At 40.3% G+C, this 18,633-nt stretch overlaps 1 protein-coding gene across 9 annotated transcripts in view; it reads right to left on the bottom strand.

Moving 5' to 3' along the window:
- Positions 1–13,093: 13,093 nt before the first annotated feature.
- The window catches only part of LOC110502696 (3-hydroxy-3-methylglutaryl-CoA lyase, cytoplasmic), a 29,477-nt gene continuing 23,937 nt past the window's right edge, over positions 13,094–18,633 (bottom strand). For 6 of the 9 annotated variants that reach the window (XM_021580933.2, XM_021580931.2, XM_021580934.2 and 3 more), the window contains 2 exons: positions 14,728–14,853; positions 13,095–14,458 (listed from right to left, as the gene is read on the bottom strand). In XM_021580933.2, coding sequence (XP_021436608.1) covers positions 14,324–14,458; positions 14,728–14,853 — 261 coding nt within the window. In that variant the 3' untranslated portion in view covers positions 13,095–14,323. Of the gene's footprint in view, positions 14,459–14,727; positions 14,854–18,633 lie in introns of all 9 variants that reach the window. The other 3 variants (XM_021580927.2, XM_021580926.2, XM_021580928.2) reach the window with 1 other exon arrangement.

Below are 18,633 nucleotides of genomic sequence, written 5' to 3'. Positions count from 1 at the left end.
CACACCTCGAATCAAATCAAATTCCAAATCAAATCAAATTTTATTGGTCACATACACATGGTTAGCAGATGTTAATGTGAGTGTAGTAAAATGCTTGTGCTTCTAGTTCTGACAGTGTAATAATATCTAACAAGTAATATAACAATTCCACAACAACTACCTAATACACACAAATCCAAAGGGATGGGATAAGAATATGTACATATTAATATATGAATGAGCAATGACCGAGCGGCATAGGCAAGATGCAATAGATGGTATAAAACACAGTATATACATATGAGATGAGTAATGTAAGATATGTAAACATTATTAAAGTGACTAGTGATCCATTTATTAAAGTGGCCAATGATTTCGAGTCTGTATGTAGGCAGCATGATCGAATCATGATGACGTCATTGATCTTCAGGTCGTAGCTCTAGAAAGAGGCCGGATTTGCAATTCCGAGTTGGATGACCATTCAAAACGTATTTTCCCAGTCGGAGCTCGTTTATTCCCGACTTCCCAATTGTCTTCAACTCACTGAAGTCAAGTTTTCGCAGTTGCGAGTTGTTTTGAGCACGGCACAAATCATGCTTCGGTGACGGCATGGCCAATGTTGAATGTTTATCATTTTAAACATGGAAAAGAGCCCCTTAATCCCAGATTTGGGACCACACAGCCATTGTCACTGATTCCAAACCACCCATTGTTGAATTTGCGATTTCCAACTTGTTGTGTAATTTTTATGAGCACCGATACATTTTATCTATAATTTCTCTTCATTATTTCTCTTCATACAACAAGGATTAAAAAGGATTTGCCTGTAGATTGTCGACCTGATTCATGATGGCTACTAGCTAAGATTTTGAAAGTACGATGTTGACATGATCAGTCCAATCAAAGCTACTGTACATATTACGTGATTTGACATCATTTTGAGCCTTCTTGGATGGGCACTTATAATTTAACTCTATGGAAGCACCTAAGGGGCTACAATTTTCGAAGTCTACCCTTAGACTTTGAGGTGACGTAGTGTCTCCATGAGTGACAGAACACTGAGCCAATCACGGCGCAACACTCTGTATTTTCTGCTGGCTTGCCCCACCACCACAAATAGCACTAAACTAGGCTGAAACACCTGCATTTTGGAGATGCCTTACTCAAGGAAACAAAAAAGAGACCATGTTTGTATGCGACTTTATTAACACAATGATATATATGTATATTTTTTTTACATTGTTTGCAAACTGATATGTGACATGTACTAATGCCAAAATAACGTGCAAAACAAGCAAGCCCCCCCCCAAAAAAATATATATTTTTTTTATTTTATTTGCATAAAATGTGGGTTTAAGATCCACCTGCCCTGAATGACAGGTCGCCAGTGCTTACCCAGGATGTTGCACAACAATTTAAATCAATAAGTCATTGTTTTAGTCAATGTATGATATATTTGGGATTGAAGCGGGAAATCCGAAGTGGTAACTTGGGAATATTTTCCGTGCTAATGAAGTGTATCCCCTGTGATATGAGTGCTAAAACTTTTCAGTCTGTTTCCTTTCAGGGCTGGGTTTTATTTGAATGTTACCACCCACCAGCATAGCATTGTTTACTACTCAGAAACACCTGCAAAATTCTTCTTCTTCGTGAGTCGCGACTGAGCTGAGAAATATAATAGATCGTCTTTGGCTGAGCCAATGCTTTTCACCTGGCCACCTGAGCTATGGAGCAAATTCAAATAGGGGATGCATACTTATGTTTTTGCATCCAAAATGTATGGGATAATTTGTCAAGTTTAACAATGATTTTTGCTAGTCCGTATTTAAAAAATTGCTTGGGATATGATTGCATTTTGGAACCCCGCTACCCCCGTCGCCCCAGATGAATGGTTTTGAACACTCTCCACTGACTTGATTGGTGCAGCTAGAAATCACAAGTGTCTACCAATAAAAAAAGCACCCGCAAATGAAAAACTGTTGTATCTATTTTATGCTGTTACATTTTTATTGATGTTTAGTTTCGTGTCTGATATGCTCAGGGTGCTGTTGCATATAATTTGCGGCGTGCATCATGAGAAGTCATTTTAGTCTATCATTTCACTTCATCTAGCTGTGAGAACCCATATTAGCTTGGGTTGACTTGGCATGGGCTGACTGCCAGGAGCCTACCAACGGATGCACCGTGTCCATTACATTGTTGAAAAACGCATCTCTAGTCCAATCCGTTCAAGAGGCTATCCATATTACTGAAGCTTCATCTTATTCTTTCTATTTCTATGGCGGATTCCAGGCCGCAATTTATAGAATTGCCAAAACATTGGAGATAACAATTAGAAGACAAAGTCAAATATATACTAATTTCCCTTATTCATCTGTTGCAAAGTGTTCCCTAATGCTTCTGACAAATACATCTCCAGAACCAGCCATAGTCTAGCCAGCTGGCTAATCTTTGAATACATTGTAGCAACAACAGATAACATTAACTAGCTAGATAAGGTTAGCATGCTAACTAGCTACACCGACAGCTGTCAGTGCTCTACTTGTTATTTCTTCACTCCACTTGGAAATCACCACAATGTTCCCACCCCCAATTCATGAATATCTATTAGCAGCCTGTGTCATTCTTCGGAGGTGGAACCTAAACGAGGATTTCCACTGTAGGTCAGGAATTACATAGAAATAGGGGCAGCATTGCCCTCTGGTGGGGCCTTTAAAGCTAAATTCCTACAATTCTACACATTTTGCCATGACTTATGCCATGTTATTATCATATCTGAATGAGAATGACTAACAAAATCATGTTACTGATATATATGTACATAAAAAAAGGCTTCATTAACACATGAGCTTGTTAAACACAATATGTTTACATTTAACATATTGTGTAGTAAATATTTATTTCAAAACATTTTCTTCTGTGCATCGCATTGCGCTGCATTCATGTCTGAAATGTAAATATAAATAAAGCTTGATTTGTTTCGATGTTTGTTTCCCCTTGGCATTTTACAAATGATCACCATGATTCCTACCTTAGCACTGCCCTATCAAGATCTATGTCACATTTAATTACAAGTCAAATTTCATTCTCTCAACAGCTGATGTCTACCCCAAGGTGTATCACATCTGTTTCTTCATTGCCACATACTTTGCGCCGCTCTGTCTTATGGTTCTGGCATACATACAAATATGTTATACGCTGTGGTGTCAACAGGTATCTATGTAAATTCATGTTTGTGAACAATAACATACATTTGCACTGTTTCTTGGCAATATGGCTATTTGTTTGCTGATTCTCCAAATATAGTTCTTGATCATGCAGTCACCAAGTTATCAGTGTCAATTATGCTTGTAATTATTTGACAATGCACTCTCAGATCATGCACCCCACTGTTCAGATCCATCCCATTGAGTGTTTTAAAAGTTTTCTGTTTTAATGAGTCTGTCAACCAAAAGCTCTTCAAAGACAACAGTCTGATGTTCTGTGGGTTGTGTGTTCTGTAAACAGATTCCTGGGATGTCATCTGTGCTGCAGAGGAAGCAAAAGTCTCTCCAGGGTTCCAGTTATCCTCCAGGACCTGGGGAGTCAGTCCGGACCAGCACAGTGTCTGCTGAGATCGAACAGGTTCGGTTCCCAGTAGTCCCTGGTAAACATTGTGTTTACAGAACAAGGTGATCACATACTGATAACTAATCTGTAAACATTAAATTAGCATACCTAGATCAGATATGTTCTAATCTATATCAACACGATAAGCAAACATATGTTTGATGTCTGACACTCAGGATGCATATTACTTGCTAGTTATTCAAAGAATGAGGTAGAATTTAAAGTTGGCTGAACTCTAATATTTGTTACCCCCCTCCATCTAGTAAATATGTACACTTGCAAACACCTGTCAATAAGCTATAATTCTATTTACAGTTTCAACACACTTCATTTAACAGCCTGGTGTCATTATTTATGAGGTCTCACTGATGTTACCTTGTCATTGCAGAGTGCTTGGGATGTTTAAGAACACAAACAGCAGATAGACTGTGTAGGCCTGGTTCATGTTCTCACATTGGCTGATATATGCCAACAGTGCTGCAAATCCAATCATCTATAACTTTTTAAGTGGTGAGTTTCTGGCTCATCTCAATATACACTGAGTGTACAAAACACAGCAGGGGTTCAGAAACAGCAGGGGTTCAAACTTAAGAACCCAGTTCCTACATTTGAATATAAAAATTTATTTTATCAACCAAAACTATGCTACATTTTATCTCTGGGACCCTCAGGATGACAAATCAAAGCAAGATTACTTAAACAGGGTATGGTTTGCAGGTGCCAGGCACACCAGTTTGAGTGTGTCAAGAACTTCAACGCTGCTGGGTTTGTCACACTCAGCAGTTTCCCATGTGTATCAAGAATTGTCCACCTCCCAAATGACATCCAGCCTACCTGACACAACTGTGGGAAGCATTGGAGTCAACATGGACCAGCGTCCTTGTGGAACACTAGAGTCCATGCCCTGATGAATTGAGGCTGTTCAGGGGGCAAGAGGGGGTGTTCCTAATGTTTTGTACACAGTGTACTTCATGATTTTATTGCCCCATCTTCTGGACAGTACAGCATATCACAAACTTAGAGGGGAGCTTTGGAAGTAGGCTTTGACGTCCCAGCATAAATTGCTCAATCTATTGTAATGGTTAAAAACCTAGTACTGTAGTGGTAGAATTAACAGAATTGCCTGATTTGAATTCATTAACAAAGTGCCATTATGGATTAACATTTATTGCTCTTCACATACTTTAGATTTGAATTAAATTATTTAAAATCCATTATTTCAATTAAAATGTGAATAATAACTAAATTTAGGCCTCAATATAATAATTGCAAATAAAGGAAAACTGTACGTATTGTCAACTGTACTGTAGAATCCCTTAGAGTCTATGTCCACATCCACATAGAAATCTAATTAGGATCATAACGAGCTTCAATGCTAGTAAAAGTAAATGTATGCTTTTCAACCGATCGCTGCCCGCACCCGCACGCCCGACTAGCATCACTACTCTGGACAGTTCTGACTTAGAATATGTGGACAACTATAAATACCTAGGTGTCTGGTTAGACTGTAAACTCTCCTTCCAGACTCATATTAAGCATCTCCAATCCAAAATTAAATCTTGAATTGGCTTTCTATTCCGCAACAAAGCATCCTTCACTCATGCTGCCAAACATACCCTCGTAAAACTGACTATCCTACTGATCCTTGACCTTGGCGATGGATGCAGTCTATCAGAGAGCCATCCGTTTTGTCACCAAAGCCCCATATACTACCCACCACTGCGACCTGTATGCTCTTGTTGGCTGGTCCTCGCAACATGTTCGTCGCCAAACCCACTGGCTCCAGGTCATCTATAAGTCTTTGCTAGGTAAAGCTCCGCCTTATCTCAGCTCACTGGTCACCATAGCAACACCCACCCGTAGCACGCGCTCCAGCAGGTATATTTCACTGGTCATCCCCAAAGCCAACACCTCCTTTGGACGTCTTTCCTTACAGTTCTCTGCTACAAATGACTGGAACAAATTGCAAAAATCACTGAAGTTGGAGACTTATCTCCCTCACTATCTTTAAGCATCACCTGTCAGAGAAGCTTACCGATCGCTGCAGCCGTACACAGCCAATCTGTAAATAGCCCATCCAACAAACTACCTCATCCCATATTTGTTTTTGTTTTTCTGCTCTTTTGTACACCAGTATTTCTACTTGCACATCCTCATCGGCACATCTATCACTCCAGTGTTAATTGCTCAATTGTACTTACTTCGCCACTATGGCCTATTTATTGCCTTACCTCCTTACTTCATTTGCACACACTGTATATAGATTTTTCTATTGTGTTATTCACTGTACGTTTGTTTTTGTGTAACTCTGTGTTGTTGTATTTGTCGCACTGCTTTGCTTTATCTGGCCAGGTCGCAGTTGTAAATGAGAACTTGTTCTCAACTGGCCTACCTGGTTAAATAAAGGTGCATTTAAAACAAATTTAATAAAGTAATTCTCCATCAGCTCTGTTAAAGTGTGTCTCAATCCTCCGCATCCGCCGATATTGGCCTTCTGCATCTGTGGTGGAAGGTGGCAGTGCACCAGCGGTATTAGTCAGACCAGGAGACATCCCGAAAATTGATCTTATCACAAATGTCTGTAGAGTCAGAATTGTTTGGGCTTGTTAGGTTCCCCAATAAGAGACCAAAAATCATGCTCAACAGAAAAATAGAACTAACAAACTGACAACCCAAATTGAACAGGAGGGGTTTTAAAATGGGTTCTGAAAGGCATCTATGAAGTGCTGGCCAGGCACCTCCAGTTGGGTCTTAAAAGGTCACCATAATGTGCCACCTCTGGATTTGCCTGTTATCAGACAAACTAAAATAATAAAAATGGGGAGTGAAAACAATAGTAGCGCAAACACAAACAGAGGAAAACAAAGGTAATATGCTCTGTTCAATGACCTGAAGCACTAAACAGTGGTGTAGTTCTTCCAACATCTCTTTTTCCACCTGAAGCACTGGGCAACAGCTCTTAAATATCAGTTATACAAGCAGAGGTGAAAAACCCATCTGACTAACGAGGACAACAGATGCAGTACATCCTGATCAGCTAAGATGATTCTAATCAGTACACCACAGCCAAATAGAACCAACCCCAAAATCGAAACTGAAATAGAGAGAAATTATTAGAAACTAATTTGACACCACTATGGAAAGCTGAGACTCTCACGAGCACAATGGTTTTCCTCCACGACCCCCACAAGCTTCGTGGGACTCATCTTAAGTTGGTACTGCAGATGTCCCAACTTCTGTCTGTAGCACCAGAATGGTTTGGCCTACAAAAACGAATCGAAAGCGTTGACTCTCACTATGTTTTGCTCTACGACTCCCACAAGACTCACAAGACTCGTCTGAAGGTAACCCAGTACTGGGCCGAAAGATGTATGGAAGTGAAAAGGGCATTTCCACGTCAAAGGTATATGGGTCATTCCACGTTAAAAATAATACAAAATCCTGAGCTTTCATTTATCTCAGATATAGGACAAACACTTCAAAACATACTTCCTGTTGCTTCATTCATTTTTTTTTTAAACTAGGCAAGTCAGTTAATTAAGAACAAATTCTTATTTACAATGACAGCCTACTGGGGAACAGTGGGTTAATTGCCTTGTTCAGGGGCAGAACGACAGTTGTACCTTTTCAGCTCAGTGATTCGATCCAGCCATCTTTCGGTTACTAGCCCAATGCTCTAACCACTAGGCTACCTGCTGTCCCCTAATAGCAGTAAGGCCAAATTCAATGTTTCAACAAATAATTTGTATCTACAGCGGTCGTAAAATTCGAAATCAAATAGATAAATGATCCTTGGTCTTAAAACCAGTGGAGGCTGGTAGGAGGAGCTATAGGAGGACGGGCTCATTGTAATGGCTGGAATGGATCAAGTCTATAGAAACACGATTGACTCCGTTCCATTTATTCCATTCCAGCCATTACAATGAGTATGTCCTCCTATAGCTCACCCAACCAGCCGACTCTGCTTAAAACACCCCCCCCCCCCCCCCCCCCCCCCCCCCCCCCTCCATAAGGCTTAAACTCAACTTTGTGCTTTTTTCCACAGGGAAACCTAGAGTGGAATTCAAAGCAGCATTTTTCGGGGAAGCATTAACTTTACCATTATTGACTAACCAGGTTGTCTGGGCTATTGTTTCAATGACTGTGTCACAACTTCTGCCGAAGTCGATGCCTCTCCTTGTTCGGGCGGTGCTCGGCGGTCGACGTCGCCGGTCTTCTAGCCATCGCCGATCCATTTTTCATTTTCCATTTGTCTTGTCTTGTTTTCCCACACACCTGGTTCTCATTTCCCTCATTATGTGTTGTGTATTTAACCCTCTTTTTCCCTCATATCTTTGTGTAGTATTGTTTATTCTGTTTCATGTATTGCGCACGTTAGTCTGTTGCGCTGGGTTATGTTAACCCGTATTGTTATTTTGTCTTCATTTTGGCCTGTGTTTTTGTTTCGCCTAAATAAAAGGCTCCGTTAGCTGCACCACATCTGCTCTCCTGCACCTGACTTCCTTACAACCATTTACGCATACCTGACAGACTGATACCCATCTCTTACATCATTATCCTCTAACGTTGAGAAAATCAAAGTGGAGACAATGCTGCGTTTTCTTATACTACTCATTTATTAGTGATGTTTGTATTTCTCCCTGTGTTAAACATATTTTGTCATGTCAGTAACCATGAGTTTGACAACTTTCAACATCTTACATTAGAATTAACTTACATTTCTCTCAGAATATTCCAAGTAAAAGTTACCAAGTGATTTCCTTTAATAACACAGGGCATGAAACTTTTACTCAGCCTGCTCAAGACTAGACATAGACTAGACATAACATAGTCAATTTAAATCCAGGACCCTCAAATTTGTATGACATGTTACGTTTGGTATGGTTACATAAGACCGAAGGTTATTTAAGGCAACAGTGAAAGTAGGGTGGATGCATTTTAGCTAATTAGCAACTTTGCAACTACTTACTAGTTTTTAGCTACTTTGCCACTACCAAGCATATTAGCTAACCCTTCCCCTAACCTTAACCCATTAACCTAACTCCTAACCCTAACTTTAAGCCATAACCCCTAGCCTATCTAACGTTAGCCACCTAGCTAACGTTAGCCACATCAAATTGGAATTTGTAACATATCATGTTTTTTGAAAATTCGTAATATATCATAAATGATGGACATACACAAATTAGTACAGTACATACTAAACTCAGCAAAAAAAGAAAAGTCAATTTTTCAGGATCTTGTCTTTCAAAGATAATTAATAAAAATCCAAATATTTTCACAGATCTTCATTGTAAAGGGTTTAAACACCGTTTCCCATGCTTGTTCAATGAACCATAAACAATTAATGAACATGCACCTGTGGAACAGCTTACAGACGGTAGGCAATTAATGTCACAGTTATGAAAACTTAGGACACTAAAGAGGCCTTTCTACTGGCTCTGAAAAACACCAAAAGAAAGATGCCCAGGGTCCCTGCTCATCTGCGTGAACATGCCTTAGGCATGCTGCAAGGAGGCATGAGGACTGCTGATGTGGCCAGGGCAATAAATTGCAATGTCCGTACTGTGAGACGCCTAAGACAGCGCTACAGGGAGACAGGACAGACAGCTGATCGTCCTTGCAGTGGCAGACCACGTGTCACAACACCTGCACAGGATTGGTACATCCGAACATCACACCTGCGAGACAGGTACAGGTACAGATTTGGAGGTGGAGGGTCCGTCCGTCATGGTCTGGGGTGGTGTGTCACAGCATCATCGGACTGAGCTTGTTGTCATTGCAGGCAATCTCAACGCTGTGCGTTACAGGGAAGACATCTTTCTCCCTCATGTGGTACCCTTCCTGCAGGCTCATTCTGACATGACCCTCCAACATGACAATGCCACCAGCCATACTGCTATACTGCCATCAGTGTTCTGCCATGGCCAGCGAAGAGCCCGGATCTCAATCCCATTGAGCACGTCTGGGACCTGTTGGATCGTAGGGTGAGGGCTAGGGCCATTCCCCCAAGAAATGTTCGGGAATTTTCAGGTGCCTTGGTGGAAGAGTGGGGTAACATATCCCAGCAAGAACTAGCAAATCTGGTGCAGTCCATGAGGAGGAGATGCACAGCAGTACTTAATGCAGCTTGTGGCCACACCAGATACTGACTGTTACTTTTGATTTTGACCCCCACTTTGTTCAGGGACACATTATTCAATTTCTGTTAGTCACATGTCTGCAGGAACTTGTTCAGTTTACATCTCAGTTTTTGAATCTTGTTATGTTCATACAAATATTTACACATGTTAAGATTGCTGAAAATAAACGCAGTTGACAGTGAGAGGAAGTTTCTTTTTTTGCTCAGCTTATACGAAACATAACGTATCATACTAATTGTTGTGTCTCAGACTCACATTTACTATTTTACATTTAACCCTAGGTCCAAACAGCTGCACCTCAAACTCTAATTCACTTATCTGTGTAATTACCCATAACCTCAGAGGTATAAGTACTTATCCTAGAGCCCTCCTGCAAGTCAGACTGCCTTTCAACTGACGTAATAGCGATTGGCACGCAACAGGAGAAATCGCAGCTGCAAAGATCGGAGCTGTCCACTTGAAGAGGTCCTAACTGAAAGGGAAGGGATAGTGTTACCATGCAGCGAACGACAGGTGTGAAAACCACGGTGGTCATTTGTGAGCATTTAAAGTATGACTGTGATTTGAGATATTTTTTGCTTCTTTTCACTGAGCCTCAAATGGGTGAATAAGGGACAAGCTTTCCTTGATAGCAGAAACGACTACTTCTGTGATAGCTGACCTATTTAGACAGTCTGAAGCTTCCTAGAGTAGCACAGGTGGTGAAGTTACAACATTTGACGATTATAACTATAACAGTAGCACTTACTCCGAACCCTTATTTTTCAATTCATGACAGTGGAGGGTCCTGTCTGCAACAGATGACAACCTGCCTCCACAATGAGGTCTGCAAAGGGCACGTGGTTCCTTTTGTGCAGGCGTGTTCAGCTGGTCTGCCATATAACATTGCAGAGATGGTTGTCCTCTATTAATGCGACCCAGAGGATCAGGACGGTATGCATATTAAGGGGGGTCTGCACAGTGGCATATGTGGAGAACATTTGGAGGAGGCCAGGACCAAGATCTGTCTGGAAATCTTTGACAACTGCCTGGGGGAAGCGCTCTATAAGGCTGCAGGTGATTTCTCTGATGTTTCCATGTAGTACCTGCCTGGGTGTTTTTTTGTGTGACTTATTATGTCTACAGTATTTACTTTTTACATTCACAGAAAAAAAAAGAGAATAATGGTAGAATTACTTATTTAAACTTTTATTTATTACATCACATTCCCAGTGGGTCAGAAGTTTACACTCAATCCTGAGCGGTATGACAGCTGTGTGGTCCCATGGTGTTTATACTTGCATACTATTGTTTGTACAGATGAATGTGTTGCCTTCAGGCGTTTGGAAATTGCTCCCAAGGATGAACCAGACTTGTGGAGGTCTACATTTTTTTTGCTGTGGTCTTGGCTGATTTCTTTAGATTTCCTCATGATGTCAAGCAAAGAGGCACTGCGTTTGAAGGTAGGCCTTGAAATACATCCACAGGTACAACTCTAATTGACTCAAATGATGTCAATTAGCCTATCAGAAGCTTCTAAAGCCATAACATCATTTTCTGGAATTTTCCAAGCTTTTTAAAGACACAGTCAACTTAGTGTATGTAAACTTCTGATCCACTGGAATTGTGATGCAGTGAATTATAAGTGAAATAATCTGTCTGTAAACAATTGTTTAAAAATTACTTGTGTCATGCAAAAAGTAGATGTCCCAACCGACTTGCCAAAACTATAGTTTGTTAACAAGAAATTTGTGGAGTGGTTGAAAAATTAGTTTTAATGACTCCAACCTAAGTGTATGTAAACTTCCAACTTCAACTCTATATGGCCAATATACCGCAGCTAAGGGCTGTTCTTACGCACAATGCAACGCGGAGTGCCTGGATACAGACCTTAGCCGTGCTATATTGGTCATATACCACAGCCCCCGAGGTGCCTTATTGCTATTATAAACTGATTACCAACGTAATTAGAGCAGTTAAAATACATGTTTTGTCATATCCGTGGTATACAGTCTAATATACCACGGCTGTCAGCCAATCAGCATTCGGGGCTCGAACCATCCAGTTTATAATTTTGCATATGTACTACTTCTTGTAGTAGTCCTGTTGGCAGTCGCTATTGTTTTTCGCAGACGGTAGTGTAATATTTAAATAATAGAATACAGTGCAGAATATTTAGAATGCAGAGAGGGAACCCCTGATAAGAATTGGGTTGTAACTTTCTGACCCTGTTGACACTCAAACACGCTTGTATCTGTGTATATATTGTGTATATGATGATGGTACAGTATGCAGTGGTATTTTTATTTTATTTTGTTTAACCTTTATTTAACCAAGTCAGTTAAGAACACATTGTTATTTACAATGACGGCCTACCCTGACCAAACCCTAACCTGGACGATGCTGGGCTAATTGTGCGCTGCCCTATGGGACTCCCATTAATGGCCGATTGCTATGCTGACTGAAATCGAACCAGGGTCTGTATTGACGCCTCTAGCACTGAGATGCCACTGGAGCAAAACAATCTAGAGCTGATTCAGCCTAATTATAAGAAAAATAATTACGATTCCTTACAGCCCTGTTTCAGCTGTTTTTTACCTGGTATTTTATAAAGTAACAAGTACCTTGTAGCTTGCATTGCTACTTATTTCAAAGAGAAATAAAGTGTTATGTTTCGTCTTTCAAAGAAAAGAAAAAACTTGGTAAGTAGCAGAGTGTAGAATAAATGAATAACCATCCCATTTTCCTAAGGGAGCAAAGACAACAAGATATTTGTTGTGTTATACAATACGTGTAATGTATTACCATTAGTTAATTATATTTGCAATATGCTAGCTGGCTACATGTATACAGACTGTGTTGGAGAATTGCACAATTAGGTTGATATATGAGGGTTGATGTTGGTATGTAGCAGATGTTTATGTTTAAGGTCTTGTCTTTGCCCTGTCTCATGTCTGATAAGAGGCATTGCTTTGTCATGTCCCCCTTTTCATTGAACCACAACACCTTAATCCAGATGTCTACAAAAATGTCTGATGTGCCTCCTTAAGCTCCTTTTAAGCAATGGGGATAAAACATTGTATTCTAACTTTCATCAAATATTTTGGTAAAGCGTATTAAATGATGATTGTATGTTTTATCCTGTGATCAAGGATATACCCTTACAGGAACATATGTAAAGGGTACTAAATGTTTTTTTGTTTTTTTTACTTATCTCAAGTAAAATAATCATTAAAGTAATACAATATTGTCGCAAAATTACAATAACAATGCTTTCATGTTGGTGAAAGGTTGGGCTGAAGGGGCCAATATGCAGAAAGCACTTTAGGCAAACACAGAGTTTAGAAGGTCATGTGTGATCCGAAATCTACAGTAATCTTGCTATGTAAACAACTTTGTTTAATCAACCTTTATTATCTTTATGTAATAGGCATGTTGGATTCACCGTGGTTTACCATAACACCCTTCAGTGTATTTCTGTTGATATTTTCTCCAATCCAAGTACAATAGAAAAGGGAAGCCATGATGTATGTTACCTTGGTTTGCAAAAACAAAGTTACTTTTCTAACTATTTATTAGCTATTAACTCTTCATTTAATGTATACCATATATGCCACTCTTCTTGAACCCATAGAATAAAGGCACTACATACATTCAATATATTACTTATTATTATAGCACTTTGTCACTCAATACATAATACTCACACAATACATAATACTACAGTACATTCATTACTATTAAAAAGCAAATTAATAAAATACTTTACTCATGGATATTGACATTTGCTCAACTTATCTGCGAGAGTAAGGCGTTTAAAAAGGAGGACTGTCTAGTGGATAGGAGGTTAAATGCTTTGTTATACAACACAGTTAATGTCGGGATTTAATTTACCAATATTTGATATTGTTCAGTGTTCTTATAGATATTGTCAGGCCTACTTCTACCAAAAGTAGCGGATGAGATGCTTCACCAGCTAAAATACATTTGTCCCTTCTGACTATTGCAAATACAATAGTTCAACATAAAGCTGCCAACTACTGTCCATTTAACTCTAAAAAATACAATTAATGAATGACCTTATCCAACTTATGGAATGGGGTCATGCACTGGTTAGAAGGATGAAGAGAGAGACAACAAATACATATTTCACATGTGAAGGCAGACATACTTCCATCTTGACAGAGCAAGCGACTTAGGAAATGAAAATACATTTTGAGGGAGATAATGATCGACCCACACTGGTTTTAAACCCAGCAGGACTCCCTTAACCCTCTCAGGTCCCCTTGTCTAATTGTAACCACATTGAGATGGAAATGAATGGGAAGAGACCCCAAACAGAAACATCATGAATAACTTTCCCAACTTAGTGAGGAGTCATCTCTTTTGCCTGCTATCAGACAGACTATACAGTGATACAAGTTATTTGGTTTGAAAAGTTTACAGTTATTTCTTGAATTTAAGTAGGCCTTATCCATTAACACTTTAATAAAGTGCCTCTGCTAAATGGATACACATTTTTGTCCAAAAAATGAAGTATAGTGCACTTTGTATTGTATAATTTGCTATCTATATGCAGCATGAAAAGGAACAATGTTCAAAAGGACAAGGTGTCAAGTATTTATCTTCTTCATGTGGCAATGCACAGAGTAATCGCCTCTTGCTTGGGCTACCTTGGAGTTGGTCTTGCGGTTTAAGGCTTTGCAGATGAAGTCACCTGCCTCGATTACTTTGGAGAGATCCACTCCCTGGAATGAAAGAAACAAGGTATCAAAGAAGAAAGAATGGCACCCTGCCAGCAGGGGGAGCAATTGCAAAAGAAACGGTTGTGGAAATGGAAACAGCAGGCCTACACAAACACATGAAAGTTATGCAGAAACCACTTTATGTACAACACATTTGAACAAGAAATCTATCCTATGAATGAAGCTTTCTCAGATGAAGGGGAGGGGAGGTTCACTAGGGATTGCAAAGCCGATTGCAAGGCTATTTTCAGGTTATGTGAAGCAACACTCACGGTTTTAATGCCCATCCCATGGAGCATATAGAGAACATCTTCTGTTGACACGTTGCCAGAGGCCCCCTGGGCATATGGGCACCCTCCCAAACCTGCTACAGACGAGTCCACTGTACAAATCCCCATCTGAGGTAGACACATACACACAGGAGAGACATTCAGCAACCACACGCACAGGGCACACAGAAGGTAAAATCCCATGCAGAACAATGTCCCCTGTTCTCCTGTATTGTAATGTGTTGGTATAGTGTGCCCTGCCAGGGTTGTGTTTTTTTATGGGAAATGTGGTCTTTGTTTCTTTGAGGAGAGCGGGCGCAACAGCCTAGTGTCCCCCCACAGTTCAGCTTACTCATCCTCTTTGTCATACTAAAGCAGTGACACATCATTTGCGGCATGTTTTTGGTAATAGCAGACTTTGTAAATGCACAAAGTTCCGTATTGTTGTGTCATGTTTTCTGATCCTCATGGGAGCTTGTGTTTTTCTGCACCACCTCTTTTTTTTCTGCACACCTCACAAAATAAACATTTGTGTACATACATTTTTGTTACTAGGCACAGCGATCTTCATATGCATCAAGTGTTACTCAGTTGTAACTACACTACTCTTATTACAATCCTTTCACTGGATAATTAGCCTTCTCCCTATGGTACGTTTCTAAATGGGTAATTCCAAAGGTGTGTGTTACTAAGCTTTGAAAAAGGGGTTGTTTAAATTCAAGGCTATAACTCAATTTCAATGACACCCTCTGATGTCCTTGAATACAATGTCTCAGTCTTTTCCGTGTCCTGAATAAATAGAGCACACCCATATGTAAAAATAATCACTTCTAAGATGTATTTCTTGTTTTGTTTAACGTCTCCGACTTCAATTTTGTTCATGCACAATGTCCACAATAAAAGTAATTGTCATAGAGAGTTCAACTTTCTGTGGGGGAAATGCTTTTTACAGCCTGGCTACCAAGTGTCTGGCCTCCATATGAGAATTAATGATGCGTTGTGGGTTGTTCCCCTGCATGTCTGCGCTTTTGTTAGACCACAGTACCAAACTGCCAGAAAATTTTGCTTAGCAAGGGATAGGCTTACTGTTTTATGGTTGAACTTCGGTGTTGCAGGGGAAAAAAAGCTTTATCGTTGTAAAACATTCCCAAAACATCCACCTCATGTGGTCCTGGGGAGAAGAATCCGTATAAAGAGCACAAAAAGGCATAGCGACATGTTGTCCCTTCAGAGATAAGCAAAGAAGACAGTAGGCCTCTGAGAGAGACAGTTATTTATTTCCAAGTTATGTAGACTACAAAATAGTTGAATCAATGTTGATTCAGCATAATTTATCAATGCATTGTGACATGCAATCTACATGGAAAATACATTGGATTTGAAAAAAAAATTGAGGGGGAAATTTCAACCACAGGATTATGTCATCATTGTAACCAATGTTCAACATAGACAACCCTTGTATAAAATGTTGAATTAGTACTTTTGAAACAACATCAGATCTCCAAAGTTACATCCACTATCAGAAAAAAATAGGCTTGGCAGCACTTCCTACTGGAGAGTTGACATATCTACAGCTATTAATTTGGTCTCCCATCCAAAGATTTAACACAGCCCAAGTTAGCTTTGATATTTGTCAATGACTACTACCAATGTGCTATCGTGATAATGGTTATTGAGAGATCTCTCAATAACTAAATATATTCACTGTTGCTATCGAAGTCATTCCAAACGGTAGGTTTAACAGTGCAAATGAAATGTAAAAATAATTTATAAGTCATATATAATCAATGATACTATTTAGGCCTATATAGCATTTGAAAATAAATCAACAGCTATTGTTTCAGTTCAACCCAGGGCTCAACTACAAATAGACAATACATATAGGCCTAAGGTTTCAAACCTTGGTTGATTTCACATTTAATTTTCAAGTTAATCATTAATATGTTGGATTCACATCTCCATCTCCAGCAGAGCCGCACAGCTTGCTTTTCATTGTAATCAGAGGGCTAATATTAATACGATGCATGCCAGTCTCTCTTGGCTAAGAGTTGAGGAAAGACTGACTGCATCACTTCCTGTTTTTATAAGAAACATTAATGTTTTGGAAATTCAAAATTGTTTGCACAGTCAACTGACACACAGCACTGACACACACACTTACCCCACCAGACATGCCACCAGGGGTCTTTTCACAGTCTCCAGGTTCAGAACAAATTCAAGGAAGCGCACAGTATTATACAGAGCCATGGGTGCATGGAACTCCCTTCCATCTTATATAGTGCAAGTGAACAGCAAACCTGGTTTCAAAAAACAAATAAAGCAGCACCTCATAGCACAACGCCTTTCCCCATTTCAAATCAAATCAAATTGCATTTGTCACATGTGGAAAATACAACAGGAGTAGTAGACCTTACAGTGAAATGCTTACTTTCAAGCCCTTAACCAACAATGCAGTTACAAAAAAAAAATACAAAAAAAAAGTAAGATATAAGAAAAACAAATTATTAAAGAACAGTAGTAAATAATAAAAGCGGGGCTATATACAGGGGGTACCGGTGTCAAGGTAATTGAGGTAATATGTACATGTAGGTAGAGTTATTAAAGTGACTATGCATAGATAATTACAGATAGTAGCAACAGCGTAGAGGGGGGGGGGGGGGGGGCAATGCAAAGTCTGAGTAGCCATTTGATTAGTTGTTCAGGAGTCTTATGGCTTGGGGGTAGAAGCTATTTAGGAGCCTCTTGGACCTGGACTTGGCACTCCGGTACCGCTTGCCTTGCGGTAACAGTGAGAACAGTCTATGACTAGGGTGGCTGGAGTCAATTTTGACACCGCCTGGAATAGAGGTCCTGGATGGCAGGAAGCTTGGCCCCAGTGATGTACTGGTCTGTACGCACTACTCTCTGTAGTGCCTTGCAGTCAGAGGCTGAGCAGTTGCCATACCAGGCAGTGATGCAACCCGTCAGGATGCTCTCGATGGTGCAGCTGTAGAACCTTTTGAGGATCTGAGGACCAGTGCCAAATCTTTTCAGTCTCCTGAGGGGGAATAGGTTTTGTTGTGCCCTCTACATGATTGTCTTGGTGTGCTTGGACCATGTTAGTTTGTTGGTGATGTGGACGCCAAGGAACTTGAAGCTCTCAACCTGCTCCACTACAGCCCCGTCGATGAGAATGGGGGCATGCTCAGTCCTCCTTTTTCAGTAGTCTACAAGCATCTCCTTTGTCTTGATCACGTTGAGGGAGAGGTTGTTGTCCTTGCACAACACTGTCAGGTCTCTGACCTCCTCCCTATAAGCTGTCTCATCGTTGTCGGTGATCAGGCCTACCACTGTCATCAGCAAACTTATGGTGTTGGAGTCGTGCCTAGCCGTGCAGTCATGAAGGAACAAGGAGTACAGGAGGAGACTGAGCACATACCCCTGAGGTGTTCCCATGTTGAGGATAAGAGTGGCGGATGTGTTGTTACCTACCCTTACCACCTAGGGGCACCCCATCAGGATGTCCAGGATCCAGTTGCAGAGGGAGGTGTTTAATCCCAGAGTCCTTAGCTTAGTGATGAGCTTTGAGGGCACTATGGTGTTGAACGCTGAGCTGTAGTGAATGAATAGCATTCTCAAATAGGTGTTCCTTTTGTCCAGGTGTGAAAGGGCAGTGTGGAGTGCAATAGAGATTGCGTCATCTGTGGATCTGTTGGTGCAGTATGCAAATTGGAGTGGGTCTAGGGTTTCTGGGATAATGGTGTTGATGTGAGTTCTACTATTCGGGAGTCATTTAGACAGGTTACCTTAGTGTTCTTGGGCACAGGGACTATGGTGACCTGCTTGAAACATGTTGGTATTACAGACTCAAACAGGGAGAGGTTGAAAATGTCAGGGAAGACACTTGCCAGTTGGTCAGCGCATGCTCGG

This window comes from Oncorhynchus mykiss, chromosome 23, assembly GCF_013265735.2.
Source record: "Oncorhynchus mykiss isolate Arlee chromosome 23, USDA_OmykA_1.1, whole genome shotgun sequence".
Lineage (NCBI taxonomy): Eukaryota > Metazoa > Chordata > Actinopteri > Salmoniformes > Salmonidae > Oncorhynchus > Oncorhynchus mykiss.
The sequence above is the reverse complement of the archived record's forward strand: the minus strand, read 5'-3'. Positions and strand labels throughout refer to the sequence as shown.